We start from the raw sequence: 27,181 nt of genomic DNA, 5'->3' as shown, positions 1-27,181 counted from the left end.
CATGTTAGACAGTAGATACCACACATTAAACACTACGTCCTCCACATGTAGAGAACATGTTAGACAGTAGATACCACACATTAAACACCATGTCCTCCACATGTAGAGAACATGTAGACAGTAGATACCACACATTAAACACCATGTCCTCCACATGTAGAGAACATGTTAGACAGTAGATACCACACATTAAACACCATGTCCTCACATGTAGAGAACATGTTAGACAGTAGATACCACACATTAAACACTACGTCCTCACATGTAGAGAACATGTTGACAGTAGATACCACACATTAAACACCATGTCCTCCACATGTAGAGAACATGTTAGACAGTAGATACACACATTAAACACCATGTTCTCCACATGTAGAGAACATGTTAGACAGTAGATACCACACATTAAACACTATGTCCTCCACATGTAGAGAACATGTTAGACAGTAGATACCACACATTAACACTACGTCCTCCACATGTAGAGAACATGTTAGACAGTAGATACCACACATTAAACACATGTCCTCCACATGTAGAGAACATGTTAGACAGTAGATACCACACATTAAACACTATCCTCCACATGTAGAGAACATGTTAGACAGTAGATACCACACATTAAACACTACGTCCTCTACATGTAGGAGAACATGTTAGACAGTAGATACCACACATTAAAACACACGTCCTCCACATGTAGAGAACATGTTAGACAGTAGATACCACACATTAAAACACTACGTCCTCCACATGTAGAGAACATGTTAGACAGTAGAACCACACTTAAAACACCATGTCCTCCCCATGTAGAGAACATGTTAGACAGTAGATACCACACATTAAACACTACGTCCTCCACATGTAGAGAACATGTTAGACAGTAGATACCACACATTAAACACCATGCCTCCACATGTAGAGAACATGTTAGACAGTAGATACCACACATTAAACACTACGTCCTCACATGTAGAGAACATGTTAGACAGTAGATACCACACATTAAAACACTACGTCCTCCACATGTAGAGAACATGTTAGACAGTAGATACCACACATTAAACACTACGTCCTCCACATGTAGAGAACATGTTAGACAGTAGATACCACACATTAAACACCATGTCCTCCACATGTAGAGAACATGTTAGACAGTAGATACCACACATTAAACACTACGTCCTCCACATGTAGAGAACATGTTAGACAGTAGATACCACACATTAAAACACCATGTCCTCCACATGTAGAGAACATGTTAGACAGTAGATACCACACATTAAACAATCGTCCTCCACATGTAGAGAACATGTTAGACAGTAGATACCACACATTAAACACTACGTCCTCCACATGTAGAGAACATGTTAGACAGTAGATACCACACATTAAACACTACGTCCTCCACATGTAGAGAACATGTTAGACAGTAGATACCACACATTAAACACCATGTCCTCCACATGTAGAGAACATGTTAGACAGTAGATACCACACATTAAACACTACGTCCTCTACATGTAGAGAACATGTTAGACAGTAGATACCACACATTAAACACTACGTCCTCCACATGTAGAGAACATGTTAGACAGTAGATACCACACATTAAACACTACGTCCTCCACATGTAGAGAACATGTTAGACAGTAGATACCACACATTAAACACCATGTCCTCCACATGTAGAGAACATGTTAGACAGTAGATACCACACATTAAACACTACGTCCTCCACATGTAGAGAACATGTTAGACAGTAGATACCACACATTAAACACCATGTCCTCCACATGTAGAGAACATGTTAGACAGTAGATACCACACATTAAACACTACGTCCTCCACATGTAGAGAACATGTTAGACAGTAGATACCACACATTAAACACTCCGTCTCACATGTAGAGAACATGTTAGACAGTAGATACCACACATTAAACACTACGTCCTCCACATGTAGAGAACATGTTAGACAGTAGATACCACACATTAAACACTATGTCCTCCACATGTAGAGAACATGTTAGACAGTAGATCCACACATAAAAACCATGTCCTCCACATGTAGAGAACATGTTAGACAGTAGATACCACACATTAAAACACTAGTCCTCCACATGTAGAGAACATGTTAGACAGTAGATACCACACATTAAAAACCATGTCCTCCACATGTAGAGAACATGTTAGACAGTAGATACACACATTAAACACTACGTCCTCCACATGTAGAGAACATGTTAGACAGTAGATACCACACATTAAACACTACGTCCTCCACATGTAGAGAACATGTTAGACAGTAGATACCACACATTAAACACCAGTCCTCCACATGTAGAGAACATGTTAGACAGTAGATACCACACATTAAACACTATGTCCTCCACATGTAGAGAACATGTTAGACAGTAGATACCACACAATAAACACTACGTCCTCCACATGTAGAGAACATGTTAGACAGTAGATACCACACATTAAACACCATGTCCTCCACATGTAGAGAACATGTTAGACAGTAGATACCACACATTAAACACCATGTCCTCCACATGTAGAGAACATGTTAGACAGTAGATACCACACATTAAACACTACGTCCTCCACATGTAGAGAACATGTTAGACAGTAGATACCACACATTAAACACTATGTCCTCCACATGTAGAGAACATGTTAGACAGTAGATACCACACATTAAAACACCATGTCCTCCACATGTAGAGAACATGTTAGACAGTAGATACCACACATTAAAACACATGTCCTCCACATGTAGAGAACATGTTAGACAGTAGATACCACACATTAAACACTACGTCCTCCACATGTAGAGAACATGTTAGACAGAGTAGATACCACACATTAAACATATCCTCCACATGTAGAGAACATGGTAGACAGTAGATACCACACATTAAACACTACGTCCTCCAATGTAGAGAACATGTTAGACAGTAGATACCACACATTAAACACCATGTCCTCCACATGTAGAGAACATGTTAGACAGTAGATACCACACATTAAACACCATGTCCTCCACATGTAGAAACATGTTAGACAGTAGATACCACACATTAAACACATGTCCTCCACATGTAGAGAACATGTTAGACAGTAGATACCACACATTAAACACTAGTCCTCCACATGTAGAGAACATGTTAGACAGTAGATACCACACATTAAACACTACGTCCTCCACATGTAGAGAACATGTTAGACAGTAGATACCACACATTAAACACCATGTCCTCCACATGTAGAGAACATGTTAGACAGTAGATACCACACATTAAACACAAGTCCTCCACATGTAGAGAACATGTTAGACAGTAGATACCACACATTAAACACCATGTCTCCACATGTAGAGAACATGTTAGACAGTAGATACCACACATTAAACACTAGTCCTCCACATGTAGAGAACATGTTAGACAGTAGATACCACACATTAAACACTACGTCCTCCACATGTAGAGAAACATGTTAGACAGTAGATACCACACATTAAACACTACGTCTCCACATGTAGAGAACATGTTAGACAGTAGATACCACACATTAAAACACCATGTCCTCCACATGTAGAGAACATGTTAGACAGTAGATACCACACATTAAACACCATGTCCTCCATGTAGAGAACATGTTAGACAGTAGATACCACACATTAAACACATGTCCTCCACATGTAGAGAACATGTTAGACAGTAGATACCCAACATTAAACACCATGTCCTCCACATGTAGAGAACATGTTAGACAGTAGATACCACACATTAAACACCTAGTCCTCCACATGTAGAGAACATGTTAGACAGTAGATACCACACATTAAAACCTGTCCTCCACATGTAGAGAACATGTTAGACAGTAGATACCACACATTAAACACTACGTCCTCCACATGTAGAGAACATGTGAGACAGTAGATACCACACATTAAACACCATGTCCTCCACATGTAGAGAACATGTTAGACAGTAGATACCACACATTAAACACACGTCCTCCACATGTAGAGAACATGTTAGACAGTAATACCACACATTAAACACCATGTCCTCACATGTAGAGAACATGTTAGACAGTAGTACACACACAAAACACTACGTCCTCCACATGTAGAGAACATGTTAGACAGTAGATACCACACATTAACACCATGTCCTCCACATGTAGAGAACATGTTAGACAGTAGATACCACACATTAAACACTACGTCCTCCACATGTAGAGAACATGTTAGACAGTAGATACCACACATTAAACACTACGTCCTCCACATGTAGAGAACATGTTAGACAGTAGATACCACACATTAAACACCATGTCCTCCACATGTAGAGAACATGTTAGACAGTAGATACCACACATTAAACACCATGTCCTCCACATGTAGAGAACATGTTAGACAGTAGATACCACACATAAACACCATGTCCTCCACATGTAGAGAACATGTTAGACAGTAGATACCACACATTAAACACCTGTCCTCCACATGTAGAGAACATGTTAGACAGTAGATACCACACATTAAACACTACGTCCTCCACATGTAGAGAACATGTTAGACAGTAGATACCACACATTAAACACATACGTCCTCCACATGTAGAGAACATGTTAGACAGTAGATACCACACATTAAACACCATGTCCTCCAATGTAGAGAACATGTAGACAGTAGATACCACACATTAAACACTACGTCCTCCACATGTAGAGAACATGTTAGACAGTAGATACCACACATTAAAACACCATGTCCTCCACATGTAGAGAACATGTTAGACAGTAGATACCACACATTAAACACTAGTCCTCCACATGTAGAGAACATGTTAGACAGTAGATACCACACATTAAACACCATGTCCTCCACATGTAGAGAACATGTTAGACAGTAGATACCACACATTAAACACTACGTCCTCCACATGTAGAGAACATGTTAGACAGTAGATACCACACATTAAACACCATGTCCTCCACATGTAGAGAACATGTTAGACAGTAGATACCACACATTAAACACTATGTCCTCCACATGTAGAGAACATGTTAGACAGTAGATACCACACATTAAAACACTACGTCCTCACATGTAGAGAACATGTTAGACAGTAGATACCACACATTAAACACACTGTCCTCCACATGTAGAGAACATGTTAGACAGTAGATACCACACATTAAACACCATGTCCTCCACATGTAGAGAACATGTTAGACAGTAGATACCACACATTAAACACATGTCCTCCACATGTAGAGAACATGTTAGACAGTAGATACCACACATTAAACACACGTCTCCACATGTAGAGAACATGTTAGACAGTAGATACCACACATTAAAACATACGTCCTCACATGTAGAGAACATGTTAGACAGTAGATACCACACATTAAACATACACTACGTCATCCACATGTAGAGAACATGTTAGACAGTAGATACCACACATTAAACACTATGTCCTCCACATGTAGAGAACATGTTAGACAGTAGATACCACACATTAAACACTCATGTCCTCCACATGTAGAGAACATGTTAGACAGTAGATACCACACATTAAACACATGTCCTCCACATGTAGAGAACATGTTAGACAGTAGATACACACATTAAACACTACGTCCTCCACATGTAGAGAACATGTTAGACAGTAGATACCACACATTAAACACCACGTCCTCCACATGTAGAGAACATGTTAGACAGTAGATACCACACATTAAACACCATGTCCTCCACATGTAGAGAACATGTTAGACAGTAGATACCACACATTAAACACTACGTCCTCCACATGTAGAGAACATGTTAGACAGTATATACCACACATTAAACACTACGTCCTCCACATGTAGAGAACATGTTAGACAGTAGATACCACACATTAAACACCATGTCCTCCACATGTAGAGAACATGTTAGACAGTAGATACCACACATTAAACACCATGTTCTCCACATGTAGAGAACATGTTAGACAGTAGATACCACACATTAAACACTACGTCCTCCACATGTAGAGAACATGTTAGACAGTAGATACCACACATTAAACACCATGTCCTCCACATGTAGAGAACATGTTACAACCAGACTGTACAACACCCTCCTACCTTGAAGTCTTTCTTCAGGGAGGTACTGCGTCCCTGGGAGACTCCTGCTGCCACCACGGCACCAGAGTGGATCATGGGACCTTCCTACAGGATTATGGGAAAGGAGACAGAGGCCGTCAAACACACACATGTAAGAGCGTCTGGCCCAGGCGATATTTAAGAGCGTCTGGCCCAGGCGATATTTAAGAGCGTCTGGCCCAGGCGATATTTAAGAGCGTCTGGCCCAGGCGATATCTAAGAGCGTCTGGCCCAGGCCATATCTAAGAGCGTCTGGCCCAGGCGATATCTAAGAGCGTCTGGCCCAGGCGATATCTAAGAGCGTCTGGCCCAGGCGATATTTAAGAGCGTCTGGCCCAGGCGATATTTAAGAGCTTCTGGCCCAGGCGATATTTAAGAGCGTCTGGCCCAGGCGATATTTAAGAGCGTCTGGCCCAGGCGATATCTAAGAGCGTCTGGCCCAGGCGATATCTAAGAGCGTCTGGCCCAGGCGATATCTAAGAGCGTCTGGCCCAGGCGATATCTAAGAGCGTCTGGCCCAGGCGATATCTAAGAGCGTCTGGCCCAGGCGATATCTAAGAGCGTCTGGCCCAGGCGATAAATAAGAGCGTCTGGCCCAGGCGATATCTAAGAGCGTCTGGCCCAGGCGATATCTAAGAGCGTCTGGCCCAGGCGATATCTAAGAGCGTCTGGCCCAGGCGATATTTAAGAGCGTCTGGCCCAGGCGATATTTAAGAGAGTCTGGCCCAGGCGATATTTAAGAGAGTCTGGCCCAGGCGATATTTAAGAGAGTCTGGCCCAGGCGATATTTAAGAGAGTCTGGCCCAGGCGATATTTAAGAGAGTCTGGCCCAGGCGATATTTAAGAGTCTGGCCCAAGTGATATTTAAGAGTGTCTGGCCCAGGTGATATTTAAGAGTGTCTGGCCCAGGTGATATTTAAGAGTGTCTGGACCAGGCGATATTTAAGAGTCTGGCCCAAGTGATATTTAAGAGTGTCTGGCCCAGGCGATATTTAAGAGTCTGGCCCAAGTGATATTTAAGAGTGTCTGGCCCAGGTGATATTTAAGAGTGTCTGGCCCAGGTGATATTTAAGTGTCTGGCCCAGTGCTCCAGTTGTCTTAATAGAGGGTTAACTCCTCTAGTTGTCTTGATAGATGTGGAGGGTTAACTCCTTTAGTTGTCTTGATAGATGTGGAGGGTTAACTCCTCTAGTTGTCTTGATAGATGTGGAGGGTTAACTCCTTTAGTTGTCTTGATAGATGTGGAGGGTTAACTCCTTTAGTTGTCTTGATAGATGTGGAGGTTAACACCTTTCGTTGTCTTGATAGATGTGGAGGGTTAACTCCTTTAGTTGTCTTGATAGATGTGGAGGGTTAACTCCTTTAGTTGTCTTGATAGATGTGGAGGGTTAACTCCTTTAGTTGTCTCTCCCTATTTGATTGTTAGACAATCCTTTATCTGTTTTCCATGATTTTGTTTTCCTCCAACTTTGTGGTTTGCTTCCTGTCTTTCAGTTTGGTGTGGGTTTTTATTTTGTTTGCCTGTTCTTGGTAAATGTAGTGGGTCTCACGGTGGGTGTCATGTAGGTCCCACTTGTTGTTGCTAGTCAACATTCAGTGGACACCCCCATGAGTATCTTTCAGAACCCCTCCTAAAACCAGACCTGTTTCATTCTGGTTGTTTAGATGAATGACTCTTTGTTAGTTCCCCCTTCTGTCTGAGTGACATTAATTGTTTGCTGCTGAGGAACGTAATAATGAACTGACTTGAACCAGGACTCATGTTCTATTACTGTCATCTGGCCAATTACCAACATCCATAACCGTCACAGCCCTACTCACCACAAGACAATGAATACACACACATACGTACATGCACACACACACACAGACAAACTCATACGTACATTCGCACACACACATCCCTAGTGTTTACCTTCCCGACAGCGAGTCCTCCGGCGACAGAGCAGATCACACCACACACCTTCACCACTAGGGTCTGTACAACACACAGGAAACACACACAGAGATAGGAAAAACAAACACAGAGAGGAAACACACACACAGACAGAGAGAGTGACCCCTGACCTATATATAATATCTGATATCTTTGCCTCATAAGATACATCATTCCTACTGCCAACAACAACAACATTTAAAAGATGTGGGCTTAGATGTAATATTTGTCTCTGAGCAGCCAGTGATCAGTTTACCTTGAGTCTTACCACCCGGGGTATCTTCACTCCGTTCAGATAACACTTTATCTGGGGTATACCACTTCCTGCTGCTCCTGGCTGAGGAGAGAGAGAGAGATGTTAGTTCCAGTCATAGAGATCAGACTGTAGTCTAACACGGTGGTCCACCACCCCAGGGCCAACAGACTGTAGTCTAACATGGTGGTCCACCACCCCAGGGCCAACAGACTGTAGTCTAACACGGTGGTCCACCACCCCAGGGCCAACAGACTGTAGTCTAACACGGTGGTTCAGACTGTAGTCTAACACGGTGGTTCACCACCCCAGGGCCAACAGACTGTAGTCTAACACGGTGGTCCGCCACCCCAGGGCCAACAGACTGTAGTCTAACACGGTGGTCCACCACCCCAGGGCCAACAGACTGTAGTCTAACACGGTGGTCCACCACCCCAGGGCCAACAGACTGTAGTCTAACACGGTGGTCCACCACCCCAGGGCCAACAGACTGTAGTCTAACACGGTGGTTCAGACTGTAGTCTAACACGGTGGTTCAGACTGTAGTCTAACACGGTGGTCCACCACCCCAGGGCCAACAGACTGTAGTCTAACACGGTGGTTCACCACCCCAGGGCCAAAAGACTGTAGTCTAACACGGTGGTTCACCACCCCAGGGCCAACAGACTGTAGTCTAACACGGTGGTTCACTACCCCAGGGCCAACAGACTGTAGTCTAACACGGTGGTCCACCACCCCAGGGCCAACAGACTGTAGTCTAACATGGTGGTCCACCACCCCAGGGCCAACAGACTGTAGTCTAACACGGTGGTCCACCACCCCAGGGCCAACAGACTGTAGTCTAACACGGTGGTTCAGACTGTAGTCTAACACGGTGGTCCGCCACCCCAGGGCCAACAGACTGTAGTCTAACACGGTGGTCCGCCACCCCAGGGCCAACAGACTGTAGTCTAACACGGTGGTCCACCACCCCAGGGCCAACAGACTGTAGTCTAACACGGTGGTCCACCACCCCAGGGCCAACAGACTGTAGTCTAACACGGTGGTTCAGACTGTAGTCTAACACGGTGGTTCAGACTGTAGTCTAACACGGTGGTCCACCACCCCAGGGCCAACAGACTGTAGTCTAACACGGTGGTCCACCACCCCAGGGCCAACAGACTGTAGTCTAACACGGTGGTCCACCACCCCAGGGCCAACAGACTGTAGTCTAACACGGTGGTTCACCACCCCAGGGCCAACAGACTGTAGTCTAACACGGTGGTTCACTACCCCAGGGACAACAGACTGTAGTCTAACACGGTGGTCCACCACCCCAGGGCCAACAGACTGTAGTCTAACACGGTGGTTCAGACTGTCGTCTAACATGGTGGTCCACCACCCCAGGGCCAACAGACTGTAGTCTAACACGGTGGTCCACCACCCCAGGGCCAACAGACTGTAGTCTAACACGTTGGTCCACCACCCCAGGGCCAACAGACTGTAGTCTAACACGGTGGTTCAGACTGTAGTCTAACACGTTGGTCCACCACCCCAGGGCCAACAGACTGTAGTCTAACACGGTGGTCCACCACCCCAGGGCCAACAGACTGTAGTCTAACACGGTGGTTCAGACTGTAGTCTAACACGGTGGTTCAGACTGTAGTCTAACACGGTGGTTCACCACCCCAGGGCCAACAGACTGTAGTCTAACACGGTGGTCCACCACCCCAGGGCCAACAGACTGTAGTCTAACACGGTGGTCCGCCACCCCAGGGCCAACAGACTGTAGTCTAACACGGTGGTCCACCACCACAGGGCCAACAGACTGTAGTCTAACACGGTGGTCCACCACCCCAGGGCCAACAGACTGTAGTCTAACACGGTGGTCCACCACCCCAGGGACAAAAGACTGTAGTCTAACACGGTGGTCCACCACCCCAGGGCCAACAGACTGTAGTCTAACACGGTGGTCCACCACCCCAGGGCCAACAGACTGTAGTCTAACACGGTGGTTCACCACCCCAGGGCCAACAGACTGTAGTCTAACACGGTGGTCCAACACCCCAGGGCCAACAGACTGTAGTCTAACACGGTGGTTCAGACTGTAGTCTAACACGGTGGTTCAGACTGTAGTCTAACACGGTGGTTCAGACTGTAGTCTAACACGGTGGTTCACCACCCCAGGGCTAACAGACTGTAGTCTAACACGGTGGTCCACCACCCCAGGGCCAACAGACTGTAGTCTAACACGGTGGTCCACCACCCCAGGGCCAACAGACTGTAGTCTAACATGGTGGTCCACCACCCCAGGGCCAACAGACTGTAGTCTAACACGGTGGTTCAGACTGTAGTCTAACACGGTGGTTCACCACCCCAGGGCCAACAGACTGTAGTCTAACACGGTGGTCCACCACCCCAGGGCCAACAGACTGCAGTCTAACACGGTGGTTCGCCACCCCAGGGTCAACAGACTGTAGTCTAACACGGTGGTTTGCCACCCCAGGGTCAACAGAGACTGTAGTCTAACACGGTGGTTCACCACCCCAGGGCCAACAGACTGTAGTCTAACACGGTGGTTCAGACTGTAGTCTAACACCTTGGTCCACCACCCCAGGGCCAACAGACTGTAGTCTAACATGGTGGTCCACCACCCCAGGGCCAACAGACTGTAGTCTAACACGGTGGCCCACCACCCCAGGGCCAACAGACTGTAGTCTAACACGGTGGTCCACCACCCCAGGGCCAACAGACTGTAGTCTAACACGGTGGTCCGCCACCCCAGGGCCAACAGACTGTAGTCTAACATGGTGGTCCACCACCCCAGGGTCAACAGACTGTAGTCTAACACGGTGGTTCAGACTGCAGTCTAACACGGTGGTTCACCACCCCAGGGCCAACAGACTGTAGTCTAACACGGTGGTTCACTACCCCAGGGACAACAGACTGTAGTCTAACACGGTGGTCCACCACCCCAGGGCCAACAGACTGTAGTCTAACACGGTGGTTCAGACTGTCGTCTAACATGGTGGTCCACCACCCCAGGGCCAACAGACTGTAGTCTAACACGGTGGTCCACCACCCCAGGGCCAACAGACTGTAGTCTAACACGTTGGTCCACCACCCCAGGGCCAACAGACTGTAGTCTAACACGGTGGTTCAGACTGTAGTCTAACACGTTGGTCCACCACCCCAGGGCCAACAGACTGTAGTCTAACACGGTGGTCCACCACCCCAGGGCCAACAGACTGTAGTCTAACACGGTGGTTCAGACTGTAGTCTAACACGGTGGTTCAGACTGTAGTCTAACACGGTGGTTCACCACCCCAGGGCCAACAGACTGTAGTCTAACACGGTGGTCCACCACCCCAGGGCCAACAGACTGTAGTCTAACACGGTGGTCCGCCACCCCAGGGCCAACAGACTGTAGTCTAACACGGTGGTCCACCACCACAGGGCCAACAGACTGTAGTCTAACACGGTGGTCCACCACCCCAGGGCCAACAGACTGTAGTCTAACACGGTGGTCCACCACCCCAGGGACAAAAGACTGTAGTCTAACACGGTGGTCCACCACCCCAGGGCCAACAGACTGTAGTCTAACACGGTGGTCCACCACCCCAGGGCCAACAGACTGTAGTCTAACACGGTGGTTCACCACCCCAGGGCCAACAGACTGTAGTCTAACACGGTGGTCCAACACCCCAGGGCCAACAGACTGTAGTCTAACACGGTGGTTCAGACTGTAGTCTAACACGGTGGTTCAGACTGTAGTCTAACACGGTGGTTCAGACTGTAGTCTAACACGGTGGTTCACCACCCCAGGGCTAACAGACTGTAGTCTAACACGGTGGTCCACCACCCCAGGGCCAACAGACTGTAGTCTAACACGGTGGTCCACCACCCCAGGGCCAACAGACTGTAGTCTAACACGGTGGTTCAGACTGTAGTCTAACACGGTGGTTCAGACTGTAGTCTAACACGGTGGTTCAGACTGTAGTCTAACACGGTGGTTCACCACCCCAGGGCTAACAGACTGTAGTCTAACACGGTGGTCCACCACCCCAGGGCCAACAGACTGTAGTCTAACACGGTGGTCCACCACCCCAGGGCCAACAGACTGTAGTCTAACATGGTGGTCCACCACCCCAGGGCCAACAGACTGTAGTCTAACACGGTGGTTCAGACTGTAGTCTAACACGGTGGTTCAGACTGTAGTCTAACACGGTGGTCCACCACCCCAGGGCCAACAGACTGTAGTCTAACACGGTGGCCCACCACCCCAGGGCCAACAGACTGTAGTCTAACACGGTGGTCCACCACCCCAGGGCCAACAGACTGTAGTCTAACACGGTGGTCCGCCACCCCAGGGCCAACAGACTGTAGTCTAACATGGTGGTCCACCACCCCAGGGTCAACAGACTGTAGTCTAACACGGTGGTTCAGACTGCAGTCTAACACGGTGGTTCACCACCCCAGGGCCAACAGACTGTAGTCTAACACGGTGGTCCACCACCCCAGGGCTAACAGACTGTAGTCTAACACGGTGGTTCACCACCCCAGGGCCAACAGACTGTAGTCTAACACGGTGGTCCAGACTGTAGTCTAACACGGTGGTCCACCACCCCAGGGCCAACAGACTGTAGTCTAACACGGTGGTTCACACAGCTTGTTATTAGACTATGATTAACCAAGGCTCAATTCAAACCCCCACCTGCCCAGCAGTGTGCACTAGTTTCATACACACACACACACGCAACACACACACTTTGAACACTTACCTCAAAAGGCTACACACACACACACACACACACTTTGAACACTTACCTCAAAAGGCTACACACACACACTCCCCGTCTCCCTCTTACCTCGAAGAACGCCACTATGACAGCGCCCACCATGACGAAGGCCGAGTTCAGCACAGCCCAGAGGATGAGAGAGATGGAGAGACCTCCCACCTCCGTAAACTTCTCGATGTCTGGGAGGGGGCAGAGGGTCAAGGACAGGTAACAAACAACCAATCACACGCCACCACGCTGCAAGGTCCAGCCCTCCCCGACCAACCACAGAGCAGGACACTGGACCTCTATGGCTTCATGATCTTTTGTCTGAAGGGCTACATATTTAAATTAGTGGGGATGATTGGCCGAATTCTGACCAATCAGGTTTTGATTGTATATATTAGGAGCCCCATTAGCACACGCCAATGGGGACAGCTAGTGTTACGACATAACAAAAAAGACATTACAGACAAAATACAAAATACTTTTACAGACATGTAAAAACATGTAGTCTGTGTGCACATCTACCAGTTACACATACAGTCCATTCTTCCACATGTTGTTACAATACAGCTTTATTCTAAAATGGATAACATTTCCTCAATCTACACACAACACCCCACAATGACAAAGCAGAAGCAGATTCTTTGACATTTTTGCAAATATCTTTCCATAAGTATTCAGACCCTTTGGCAGCGACTACAACCTTGAATCTTCTTGGGTATGACACTACAAGCTTGGCACACCTGTATTTGGGGAGTTTCTCCCATTCTTCTCTGCAGATCCTCTCAAGCTCTGTCAGGTTGGATGGGGAGTGTTGCTGCACAGCTATTTTCAGGTCTCTCCAGAGATGTAATTTTATTTAACTAGGCAAGTCAGTTAAGGACAAATTCATATTTACAATGCCGGCCTAGGAACAGTGGGTTAACTGCCTTGTTCAGGGGCAGAACGACAGATTTTTACCTTGTCAGCTCGGGGATTCGATTTAGCAACCTTTCGGTTACTGGCCCAACCCTCTAACCACTAGGCTACCTGCCGCCCAAATAATGTCCAATAAATTTTATTTACCACAGGTGGACTCCAATCAAGTTGTAGAAACATCTCAAGGATGATCAATGGAAACAGGATGCACCTGAGCTCAATTTCGAGTTTCATAGCAAAGGGTCTGAAGACTTATGTAAATAAGGTATCTTTTTTTATATAGATTTGTAAAAGTTTCTAAAAACAAGTTTTCACTTTGTAATTTCAGGGTATTATGTGTAGATGAGATTTTGGGGGGGAATAAGGCTGTACCATAACTAAATGTGGAGTTCCATGCACTCATGGCTCTGTACAATACTGTATGTTTCCTTGAATTTGTTCTGGACCTGGGGACTGTGAAAATACCACTGTTGGCATGTCTGGTGGGGTAAGTGTGTGTGTCAGTGCTGTGCGGAACTTGACTATGCAAACACTTTGGAATTTCCAACAAAATGTTTCTTATAAAAACAAGAAGTGACACTGTCAGTCTTTCCTCAACTCTTAGTCAAGACAGACTGGCATGCATAGTATTAATATCAGCCCTCTGATTACAATGAAAAGCAAGATGTGCCGCTCTGTTCTGGGCCAACTGCAGCTTAACTTGGTCTTTCTTTGCAGCACTTGACCATATGACTGAACAATAAACAAGATAAGATAAAACTAGAGACTATAGGACTTGCTTTGTGGAGTCAAAAAAAGCTGAGAAACTCTTTATTATTAGGGACAGACCTCTCTCCATATTTACAATGATTGAATCTATATGTTTTGACCATGACAGTTTACATTCTAAGGTAACACCAAGTAATTTAGTCTTCTCAACTTGATCAACAGCCACTACAACTAGCAACTACAGCAACTACAGCTAATGAAGTCACTGAAACCCTTAACGTATATGGTTGAATCATCAGCATACATGGACACAAATGCTGTGTTTAATGCCAGGTCATTGGTAAAAATAGAAAAGAGTTGAGGGCCTAGAGAGCTGCCCTGCGGTACACCACACTTTACATGTTTGACATTAGAGAAGCTTCCATTAAAGAAAACCCTTTGAGTTATATTAGATAGATAGCTCTGAATCCATGATATGGCAGAGGTACACTTTACTTTCCTAAACTCATTTAGAGACAAATGTCAATGGCTGAACAAAGACAACTCTGAACTGGACCTGGTCTCTCAAGGGGCTACCTCCCACAATGCACCAGCATACACGCCTGTACTTAGACCAATGCCAGTTTGGCAGAGAGAAAAGGGCGAAGTTGGGTGCCAGAAAATCCATCCAGAGCCCTGCTGTAAACAAACCCGTTATCTAGCTAGATGGAGCTCACGGAGGATATTTTCAATTAGTGTATTTTGCAGTGAGTAGTTTACATGATGTTAGCGTTACAAGCTTACAACCACCGGCTGGCTGTGGCTAAAATGAGCCTAGCTATCTGCCTCCACATCGTGTGTCGGCTTCGGTCATGTTTCTGAGGGGATTCTTTGTAAGCTCTGCCTACCCAACTCTTGATTTGTTGGGAGAGTTGTCCGTCTGAAGACTACCCTCCCGGGATTGGCTGAGAAAATCCAACATGATCTGGGATTTCAGAAACTAAAACTGGACATGACTAACCTGTGGGTGAGTGAGAGGAAGGACAGTCAGTTGGTGGTACACAGACCACCGATGTAGGATGGGACAACAGTGGTAAACAGACAATAGTTAACATGACATTTCAGAGTATGGAACACCTTCTGAACTGTGGGTCAGTGTGTGGAAGGATATGACCGTTCTGAACTGTGGGTCAGTGAGCGGAAGGATACTCTGTTTGACAACGAAGTACTTGACCCCAGCCAGGTTTTCCACGGCGATATCTATGCAACAGGCTATGAGTCCAGTCAGGAAGCCAATCAGACCACAGATCACCCACCGACTGATCTCCAAACACTTGAACCCCTGAGGACGAGAGGGGAGAGATATGGGGGGACATCAATGTGTGTGTGTGTGTGGGGGGGGGGTTCTCTACTTACTAAGAAGCTCATCCGTCTCTCCTCCTCCAGAAACAGCTGATTCTCACTGTTGTCATAGTCCAGACTCTGAAACACAAACGATTCACTTTTACACAATCCATACTGCTCATAGACATGTGGTGACCCTGAGAGGACTTTGGACCCTGGATAAAAGTACCAACTAAACAAAAAACAGATTTCATGTAAATATAGCGCTCATGTTTTTGGAAATCATTTGTGTGACAGACCGTGACAACAATAAATATGATAAACATTGTGTTAAGTCTTATTTATAAAACGTTGACTTTGATTAGCTACGTTGAACACCATTCAGAGCAGGTCCAAGGGGTCTGGAGACAACACACCCAAGGGTTTACCTCATATTTGAGTGACAGCAGCTTCTCGTTGTGAGGGATCTCCTTGGGACAGCCCCTCACTGAGTCCTGAAGGAGGGAAGGATGCATGGGTTAAGTATTAAAACAGGGCCAAGGGGGCATCTTCATCCCCTCTCCTTGTCTAGTCCCCTTCACATATTATCTGGAAGAACACAGGATAGGTGGAAGCAGAGCCATACAGGAAGGACATTAAGTTGGTCGTACTCCCGATACATGTAGAGAAGTCCTTGCTGTCCCCAGTCCGCCTGGCCTTGCTGCTATTCCAGTTTCAACTGTTCTGCCTGCGGTTATGGAACCCCTACCTGTCCCAGACCTGCTGTTTTCAACTCTTAATGATCGGCTGTGAAAAGCCAACTGACATTTATTCCTGATTATTATTTGACCATGCTTTTCACTTATGAACAATTTGAACATCTTGGCATAGTTCTGTTATAATCTCCACCCGGCACAGGACTGGCCACCCCTCATAGCCTGGTTCCTCTCTAGGTTTCTTCCTAGGTTTTGGCCTTTCTAGGGAGTTTTTCCTAGCCACCGTGCTTCTACACCTGCATTGCTTGCTGTTTGGGTTTTAGGCTGGGTTTCTGTACAGCACTTCGAGATATTAGCTGATGTACGAAGGGCTATATAAACTTGATTTGAAGTAGAGGAAGACAAATTAGACTATTGAGACACAGCCCAAGTGTCCATGCAGAACACCACCATAAAGGATCATTACAGAACACCACCATAATGGATCATTACAGAACACCACCATTATGGATCATTACAGAATAACACCATTATGGATCATTACAGAACACCACCATTATGGATCATTACAGAACACCACCATTATGGATCATTACAGAACAACACCATAATGGATCATTACAGAACACCACCATAATGGATCATTACAGAACACCACCATAATGGATCATTACAGAACACCACCATTATGGATCATTACAGAACACCACCATAATGGATCATTACAGAACACCACCATAATGGATCATTACAGAACACCACCATTAAGGATCATTACAGAACACCACCATAATGGATCATTACAGAACACCACCACAATGGATCATTACAGAACACCACCACAATGGATCATTACAGAACACCACCATAATGGATCATTACAGAACACCACCATTAAGGATCATTACAGAACACCACCATTAAGGATCATTACAGAACACCACCATTAAGGATCATTACAGAACACCACCATTATGGATCATTACAGAACACCACCATTATGGATCATAACAGAACACCACCATTATGGATCATTACAGAACAACACCATTATGGATCATTACAGAATAACACCAGTATGGATCATTACAGAATAACACCATTATGGATCATTACAGAATAACACCATTATGGATCATTACAGAACACCACCACTATGGATCATTACAGAACACCACCACAATGGATCATTACAGAACAACATCATTATGGATCATTACAGAACACTACCATAATGGATCATTACAGAACAACACCATTATGGATCATTACAGAATAACACCATTATGGATCATTACAGAACACCACCACTATGGATCATTACAGAACACCACCACAATGGATCATTACAGAACAACATCATTATGGATCATTACAGAACACTACCATAATGGATCATTACAGAACACTACCATAATGGATCATTACAGAACAACACCATGATGGATCATTACAGAATAACACCATTATGGATCATTACAGAATAACACCATTATGGATCATTACAGAACACCACCATTAAGGATCATTACAGAACACTACCATAATGGATCATTACAGAACACCGCCATAATGGATCATTACAGAACACCACCATAATGGATCATTACAGAACACCACCATAATGGATCATTACAGAACACCACCATAATGGATCATTACAGAACACCACCATAATAGATCATTGCAGAATAACACCATAATCATCAGATTCTTTCTGACCCTCAGGCTCACAACGCAAACAGGCAAATCCAAATCATCCTAACAGGAAAATCTATTCCCTGTATAGTGCACTACTGTAGACCCGTGTCCATAGTGCACTACTGTAGACCCGTGTCCATAGTGCACTACTGTAGACCCGTGTCCATAGTGCACTACTGTAGACCCGTGTCCATAGTGCACTACTGTAGACCCGTGTCCATAGTGCACTACTGTAGACCCGTGTCCATAGTGCAGTGACCAAAAGCAGTGGCCTATATATAGGGGATAATATGGTGTCATTTGCAGTGTTTTCCATTAGCGTCGGCCATTGTATAAATCGGACGGTTACTTTTTCCACTTCCTAATTAAAAACTAGGCTACTTTTCATTTAAAAAGGACTCGTCGGGATTTTGGCTCCGCTTCCTCAAGAATCAGATGAAGTCATGGATATCCGTTTAATACGTCTATGGTTAGTGCAATGACTGGAAGTCTATGGTATCTACTAGCATGCTAGCAGTTATCATAGATTTCCAGTCATTGTGCTAATGCTAGTTAGCAACTTCCCTCATACTGGACACAGAGACATAAAAATGGTATCCACGACTTCATCGGACTCTGGTGAAGTAGATAAAGGGCTTCCCGAAGTATCTCTTTAAACCGTTCAATCCGCTCATCCTTCGAGCCCTCTCCCGTTAGAATGAATGATATGCATCTCCTAGAGATCTATTGATAGGATAGGCGCCTGTCAGTCACAAAGCCAGCGATGACAGGGAAATGCAGTCTGCGGTCTGTCCCACCTTCCGGGTACAATTTGTGTGAGCTGTGGTTGGTTGCAGTCAAATATCTTTACACTAAAGGGAGAGAGCATGTTGCTGGTGAATTTGCACGTCCCATGTAATGTGTTAACGATGAGTCTAAATCCTCCACTTAGCCTAATTATTGTTTTCAGAATGACCATAGATTACCAGAACAGGGCAGGATTGCCAAACACAGGAATAGCTTGAAGTGGAACTAAAACGGGGCGTGGATTTCCCACACTCGTGCTTTACAAAGCCCATGACTCAGACTGGCTGGCTGTTGGTTAGTCCTCTTGTTCACTGTCAGATCATTTTGCAATGGTTGAATCCAAGTTCAGACTGCTTAATCAGGCTTCTAGGCCTGCTACAGTGGATTACAGTCAGGCTTCTAGGGCTGCTGCAGAGGATTACAGTCAGGCTTGTAGGCCTGCTACAGTGGATTACAGTCAGGCTTCTAGGCCTGCTGCAGTGGATTACAGTCAGGCTTCTAGGCCTGCTGCAGTGGATTACAGTCAGGCTTCTAGGCCTGCTGCAGTGGATTACAGTCAGGCTTCTAGGCCTGCTGCAGTGGATTACAGTCAGGCTTCTAGGCCTGCTGCAGAGGATTACAGCCAGGTTTGTAGGCCTGCTGCAGAGGATTACAGTCAGGCTTCTAGGCCTGCTGCAGTGGATTACAGTTAGGCTTCTAGGCCTGCTGCAGTGGATTACAGTCAGGCTTGTAGGCCTGCTGCAGTGGATTACAGTCAGGCTTCTAGGCCTGCTGCAGTGGATTACAGTCAGGCTTCTAGGCCTGCTGCAGTGGATTACAGCCAGGTTTGTAGGCCTGCTGCAGTGGATTACAGCCAGGTTTGTAGGCCTGCTGCAGTGGATTACAGTCAGGCTTCTAGGCCTGCTGCAGTGGATTACAGCCAGGTTTGTAGGCCTGCTGCAGAGGATTACAGCCAGGCTTGTAGGCCTGCTGCAGAGGATTACAGTCAGGCTTGTAGGCCTGCTGCAGTGGATTACAGTCAGGCGTGTAGGCCTGTTGCAGTGGATTACAGTCAGGCGTGTAGGCCTGTTGCAGTGGATTACAGTCAGGCTTGTAGGCCTGCTGCAGTGGATTACAGTCAGGCTTGTAGGCCTGCTGCAGAGGATTACAGTCAGGCTTGTAGGCCTGCTGCAGTGGATTACAGTCAGGCTTGTAGGCCTGCTGCAGTGGATTACAGTCAGGCTTGTAGGCCTGCTGCAGTGGATTACAGTCAGGCTCGTAGGCCTGCTGCAGTGGATTACAGTCAGGCTTGTAGACCTGCTGCAGAGGATTACAGTCAGGCTTGTAGACCTGCTGCAGTGGATTACAGTCAGGCTCGTAGACCTGCTGCAGTGGATTACAGTCAGGCTCGTAGGCCTGCTGCAGTGGATTACAGTCAGGCTTGTAGGCCTGCTGCAGTGGATTACAGTCAGGCTTGTAGACCTGCTGCAGAGGATTACAGTCAGGCTTGTAGGAAGTATTAAGACCACACAATTGTTCTATTTAGAGGCCGTGTTTATTAATAGACTAGCTAGATCCACAACTTGTTCCCCAGGTTTTAGTAGGCCTGAAACACTGTACTGGAATTAGACTGTCACACTCAGTTGATCTTCTGCAGATTATATATATATATATATATATATATATAAACTTCTTTAGGAAAACAGCCCTAATGTTGGAAACAACCATCATTATGTTGTCATCCAGAGTCATGTATTTTCCAAGAAATGCCACACAATATTATATATACAGCAGGTTTTGAAAAAAGACCAACGAGTTCGGACTGCTTCGTGTTTTCATTTCGCCTGTGTTCGGGTCACAGTCACGGGACCCGGGTTCTTAACGGCTAAGCCTGTGTTCGGGTCACAGTCACAGGACCCGGGTTCGTAACGGCTAAGCCTGTGTTCGGGTCACAGTCACGGGACCCGGGTTCGTAACGGCTAAGCCTGTGTTCGGGTCACAGTCACGGGACCCGGGTTCGTAACGGCTAAGCCTGTGTTCGGTTCACAGTCACGGGACCCGGGTTCGTAATGGCTAAGCCTGTGTTCGTTTCACAGTCACGGGACCCGGGTTCGTAAATGCTAAGCCTGTGTTGGGTTCACAGTCACGGGACCCGGGTTCGTAACGGCTAAGCCTGTGTTCGGTTCACAGTCACGGGACCCGGGTTCGTAATGGCTAAGCCTGTGTTGGGTTCACAGTCACTGGACCCAGGTTCGTAATGGCTAAGCCTGTGTTCGGTTGACAGTCACTGGACTGGTCTTGAACAGAAAGTGTTATGTTTGGGGTAAATCCAATACAACACATTACTGAGTACCACTCTCATATTTTTAAGCATAGTGGTGGCTGAATCATGTTATGGGTATGCTTGTAATCATTAAGGACTGGGAAGTTTTTCAGGATAAAAAGAAACGGAATGGAGCTAAGTCCTAGAGGAAATCCTGGTTCAGTGCTTTCCACCAGACAGTGGGAGATTAATTCACCTTTCAGCAGGATAATAACCTAAAACACAAGGATAAATCTACACTGGAGTTTCTTACCAAGAAGACAATGAATGTTCCTGAGTGGCCGAGTTACAGTTTTGACTTAAATCTGCTTGAAAATCTACAGCAAGACTTGAAAATGATTGTCTAGCAATGATCAACAATTTGACAGAGCTTGAAGAATTTTGAAAAGAATAAATGGGCAAATATTGTACAATCCAGGTGTGCAAAGCTCTTAGAGACTTACCCAGAAAAACACACAGCTGTAATTGTTGCCAAAGGTGATTCTAACAAGTACTGACTCAGGGGTGTGAATAGTTAAGGATATTAGATATTTCTGTATTTCATTTTCAATAAAGTCTAAAAACATGTTTTCACTGTCATTACAGGGTACTGTGTGCAATCTAAAACATGTTGACTTCAGGCTGTAAACAATAAAATGTCAAGGGGTATGAATACTTCCTGAAGGCACTGTATGTGTACCTTTATTTAGAAATACCCACGCTCACTACGGCAGCCAGTTTGGTCAGCGTGTAACACGGAACCCAAACCGACTGCGTGTGTGCGCCATCGTGCGCTATCGTGTATAAATGTATTTTGCCCCCCCACACCAAACGCGATCACGACACGCAGGTTAAAATATCAAAACAAACTCTGAACCAATGACATTAATTTGGGGACAGGTCGAAAAGCATTAAACATGTATGGCAATTTTGCTAGTTAGCTTGCACTTGCTAGCTAATTTGTCCTATTTAGCTAGGTTGCTGTTGCTTGATAATTTGTCCTGGGATATGAACATTGAGTTGCTATTTTACCTGAAATGCACAAGGTCCTCTACTCCGACAATTAATCCACACATAAAACAGTAAACCGAATCGTTTCTAGTCATCTCTCCTCCTTCCAAGCATTTTCATATTTAAACTTATATGGTGATCGGCATCTAAACTTTCATAGTATTACCACGACGATCGGCAAAACAGTTCGTCTTTCAATCACCCACGTGGGTATAACCAATGAGGAGATGGCACGTGGGTACCTGCGTCTATAAACGAATGAGGAGATGGGAGACGCAGGACTTTCAGCGCAATCTGCGTCACAAATAGAAAGGAGTTCTATTTTAGCCCTTGGCACCGCAGTCACTCGTTGGCGCGCGCGAGCAGTGTGAGTGCAATAATTGAATAACATGGATTTCTACATTTATTTTGCGACGCTCGCGCACGCGACATGTCCGGTCTGGTCAGCGTGTTAGACTGCAGCAGCAGCCAGTTTGGTCAGCGTGTTAGACTGCAGCAGCAGCCAGTTTGATCAGCGTGTTAGACTGCAGCAGCAGCCAGTTTGATCAGCGTGTTAGACTGCTGCAGCAGCCAGTTTGGTCAGCATGTTAGACTGCAGCAGCAGCCAGTTTGATCAGCGTGTTAGACTGCAGCAGCAGCCAGTTTGGTCAGCATGTTAGACTGCAGCAGCAGCCAGTTTGATCAGCGTGTTAGACTGCAGCAGCCAGTTTGGTCAGCATGTTAGACTGCAGCAGCAGCCAGTTTGGTCAGCGTGTTAGACTGCAGCAGCAGCCAGTTTGATCAGCGTGTTAGACTGCAGCAGCAGCCAGTTTGGTCAGCGTGTTAGACTGCTGCTGCAGCCAGTTTGGTCAGCATGTTAGACTGCTGCTGCAGCCAGTTTGGTCAGCATGTTAGACTGCAGCGGACGGATGAGATGTCACATTGATAGAAAGCTGAACGTTACCTCGTCTGACGTCATATCCTCCTCCAGATCCACCGTGCTCAGTCTGCCTATGTGAAACATACCACCGTCCCCGGAAAACTACGGACCAAACACATCACACAGCGCAGAGAATTAGAAAGATCTGTCTATGTTTCTTCAATGTAAACATGTAGGCCTAGCTAACATTTAGCATCACTAAGTTAACATGTGTAATGTCTGTGGAAAAAAGTACGGTTGAAGTCGAAAGTTTACATACACTTAGGTTGGAGTCATTAAAACTCGTTTTTCAACCACTTGTTAACAAACGATAGTTTTGTCAAGTCGGTTTGGACATCTACTTTGTGCATGACACAAGTTATTTTTTCAACAATTGTTTACAGACAGATTATTTCACTGTATCACAATTCCAGTGGGTCAGAAGTTTACATACACTAAGTTGACTGTGCCTTTAAACAGCGTGGAAAATTCAAGAAAATGATGTCATGGCTTTAGAAGCTTCTGATAGGCTAATTGACATAATTTGAGTCAATTGGAAGTGTACCTGTGGATGTATTTCAAGGCCTACCTTCAAACTCAGTGCCTTTTAGCTTGACATCATGGGAAAATAAAAAGAAATCAGCCAAGACCTCAGAAAAAAAATGGTAGACCTCCGCAAGTCTGGTTCATCCTTGGGAGCAATTTCCAAACACCTGAAGGTACCATGTTCATCTGTACAAGCAATAGTACGCAAGTATAAACACCATGGGACCACACAGCAGTCATACCACTCAGGAAGGAGGTGCGTTCTGTCTCCTAGAGATGAACTTACTTTGGTGCGAAAAGTACAAATCAATCCCAGAACAACAGCAAAGGATCTTGTGAAGATGCTGAAGGAAACAGGTACAAAAGTATCTATATCCACAGTAAAACGATTCCTATATCGACATAACCTGAAAGGCCGCTCAGCAAGGAAGAAGCCACTGCTCCAAAACCGCCATAAAAAAAGCCAGACTGCGGTTTTACACATACAGTGCCTTGGAGAAATGTCCTCTGGTCTGATGAAACAAAAATAGAACTGTTTGGCCATAATGACCATTGTTATGTTTGGAGGAAAAAGGGGGAAGCTTGCAGACCGGATAACACCATCCCAACCGTGAAGCACGGGGTGGCAGCATCATGTTGTGGGGGTGCTTTGCTGCAGGAGGGACTGGTGCACTTCACAAAGTAGATGGCATCATGAGGCAGGAAAATTATGTGGATATATAGAAGCAACATCTCAAGACATCAGTCAGGAAGTTAAAGCTTGGTCGCAAATGGGTCTTCAAAATGTACATTAACACCAAGCATACTTCCAAAGTTGTGGCAAAATGGATTAAGGACAACAAAGTCAAGGTATTGGAGTGGCCATCACAAAGCCCTGACCTCAATCCCATAGAAAATTTGTGGGCAGAACTGAAAAAGTGTGTGCGAGCAAGGAGGCCTACAAACCTGACTCAGTTAAACCAGCTCTGTCAGGAGGAATGGGCCAAAATTCACCCAACTTATTGTGGGAAGCTTGTGGAAGGCTACCCGAAACATTTGACCCAAGTTAAACAATTTAAAGGCAATGCTACCAAATACTATTTGAGTGTATGTAAACTTCTGACCCATTGGGAATGTGATGAAAGAAATAAAAGCTGAGGTGAATAATTCTCTCTACTATTATTCTGACATTTCACATTCTTAAAATAAAGTGGTGATCCTAACTGATCTGACAGGGAATTTGTACTAGGATTAAATGTCAGGAATTGTGAAAAACTGAGTTTAAATGTATTTGGCTAAGGTGTATGTAAAATTCCGACTTCAACTGTATGTCTGTGTGTCTTCAACTTAACATGTAACATTTAGGCATAGTTGCTAGCAGTCAGTTTTACTGGCCAAATTAACATGTGTGTAATTCCTGTGGAATTTACATAACATGTATTAGGCAGTCAGTAATACTAAAAGCTCAGTTATCATGTATTAACATCTAACAGTCAGTAGTACTAACAGCTCAGTTATCATGTATTAACATCTAACAGCCCAGTTATCATGTATTAACATCTAACAGTCAGTAATACTAACAGCTCAGTTATCATGTATTAACATCTAACAGTCAGTAATACTAACAGCTCAGTTATCATGTATTAACATCTAACAGTCAGTAGTACTAACAGCTCAGTTATCATGTATTAACATCTAACAGTCAGTAGTACTAACAGCTCAGTTATCATGTATTAACATCTAACAGCTCAGTTATCATGTATTAACATCTAACAGTCAGTAGTACTAACAACTCAGTTATCATGTATTAACATCTAACAGTCAGTAGTACTAACAACTCAGTTATCATGTATTAACATCTAACAGTCAGTAATACTAACATCTAACAGTCAGTAATACTAACAGCTCAGTTATCATGTATTAACATTAACAGTCAGTAATACTAACAGCTCAGTTATCATGTATTAACATCTAACAGTCAGTAATACTAACAGCTCAGTTATCATGTATTAACATCTAACAGTCAGTAGTACTAACAGCTCAGTTATCATGTATTAACATCTAACAGTCAGTAATACTAACAGCTCAGTTAGCATGTATTAACATCTAACAGTCAGTAATACTAACAGCTCAGTTAGCATGTATTAACATCTAACAGTCAGTAATACTAACAGCTCAGTTATCATGTATTAACATCTAACAGTCAGTAGTACTAACAGCTCAGTTATCATGTATTAACATCTAACAGCTCAGTTATCATGTATTAACATCTAACAGCTCAGTAATACTAACAGCTCAGTTATCATGTGTAATTCCTGTGTAATTGAAGTAACATGTATTAACATCTAGAAGTCAGTTGTACTAACTCAAGTGAACATGTTTGCTTTAATGCCAGGGTAATTTACGTAACATGTATTAAACAGTACTAACTCAAGTCGTAATGCCTGTGTAACTTAATAGGAAGTGGTGAATGACGCAATGAGCAGAATCTACAGGCTTAAAGGCTGATTCCCTGGTTACGTTATGAAAATAGTCGGAGTTCAGTGTTTGTTATTATATTAGGTTCTATTCTGAAACTCTGGTTTGAAGATTACGATTTTTTTGTAGCTATTTTTCTGACGTCTGCCAGTCTTTGGCATATTGTTAAATGGGCATAGATTTGTTAAACTTCTAAAAACGTGCTTGTCTGAAAAGCATCCTCCAACTCCATCCTGTGACGTTTGCATTTGTTGTCGTTAGCAGCATTTGCAAACACCTGCATGCAACAAACCACAAGCGGGGCACTCGTTTTTTTTACAGAACTGCAAATTAACTAAATCATTAATCTCATAGCAAAACATAAGATAATGTTTTACTCTTAGAAAACATCATGCATACCTAGCTGGCACATAGCGGCAACGTTAGACAGTTCGGCTTGTGTTCGCTAGTTTAGCTAGCTAGCATGCTAGCCCTACCTGTCTGGTGTATCGGACTTCTTCGGAGCCGTTGAGAAGTGGGGTTCTCTCGCCGCCACCGGACTCGTCACCCCGGCTCGACCACGACACTTTCTTCGTGATATTGGCCATGCTTACTTGCGGTAGTTCTCCACTCTCTCAATCAGTGAGATTGTTTTTAATTTGCAGTTGTGTCTGGTTAACTACCTCTCATTCTAGCTTCCTATGGGATGATCTCAATTAGTTCCGCCTCGCTTCCTCTCTCCTCGTCTCC

At 44.9% G+C, this 27,181-nt stretch overlaps 1 protein-coding gene across 1 annotated transcript in view; it reads right to left on the bottom strand.

The window, feature by feature from the left end:
• The window catches only part of LOC120041665 (H(+)/Cl(-) exchange transporter 7-like), a 66,246-nt gene extending 39,107 nt beyond the window's left edge, over window positions 1-27,139 (bottom strand). The window contains exons 1-9 of the mRNA XM_038986530.1: window positions 26,929-27,139; window positions 23,495-23,572; window positions 16,506-16,571; window positions 16,150-16,215; window positions 15,943-16,075; window positions 13,213-13,322; window positions 8,369-8,449; window positions 8,092-8,154; window positions 6,159-6,242 (exon numbers count right to left, since the gene is read on the bottom strand). Of these exons, the coding sequence (XP_038842458.1) occupies window positions 6,159-6,242; window positions 8,092-8,154; window positions 8,369-8,449; window positions 13,213-13,322; window positions 15,943-16,075; window positions 16,150-16,215; window positions 16,506-16,571; window positions 23,495-23,572; window positions 26,929-27,039 (792 nt within the window). The 5' untranslated portion in view covers window positions 27,040-27,139. The remainder of the gene's footprint in view (window positions 1-6,158; window positions 6,243-8,091; window positions 8,155-8,368; window positions 8,450-13,212; window positions 13,323-15,942; window positions 16,076-16,149; window positions 16,216-16,505; window positions 16,572-23,494; window positions 23,573-26,928) is intronic.
• Between the last annotated feature and the right edge of the window lie 42 nt (window positions 27,140-27,181).

This window comes from Salvelinus namaycush, unplaced genomic scaffold (genome assembly GCF_016432855.1).
Source record: "Salvelinus namaycush isolate Seneca unplaced genomic scaffold, SaNama_1.0 Scaffold5, whole genome shotgun sequence".
Classification (NCBI taxonomy): Eukaryota; Metazoa; Chordata; class Actinopteri; order Salmoniformes; family Salmonidae; genus Salvelinus; species Salvelinus namaycush.
The sequence above is the reverse complement of the archived record's forward strand: the minus strand, read 5'-3'. Positions and strand labels throughout refer to the sequence as shown.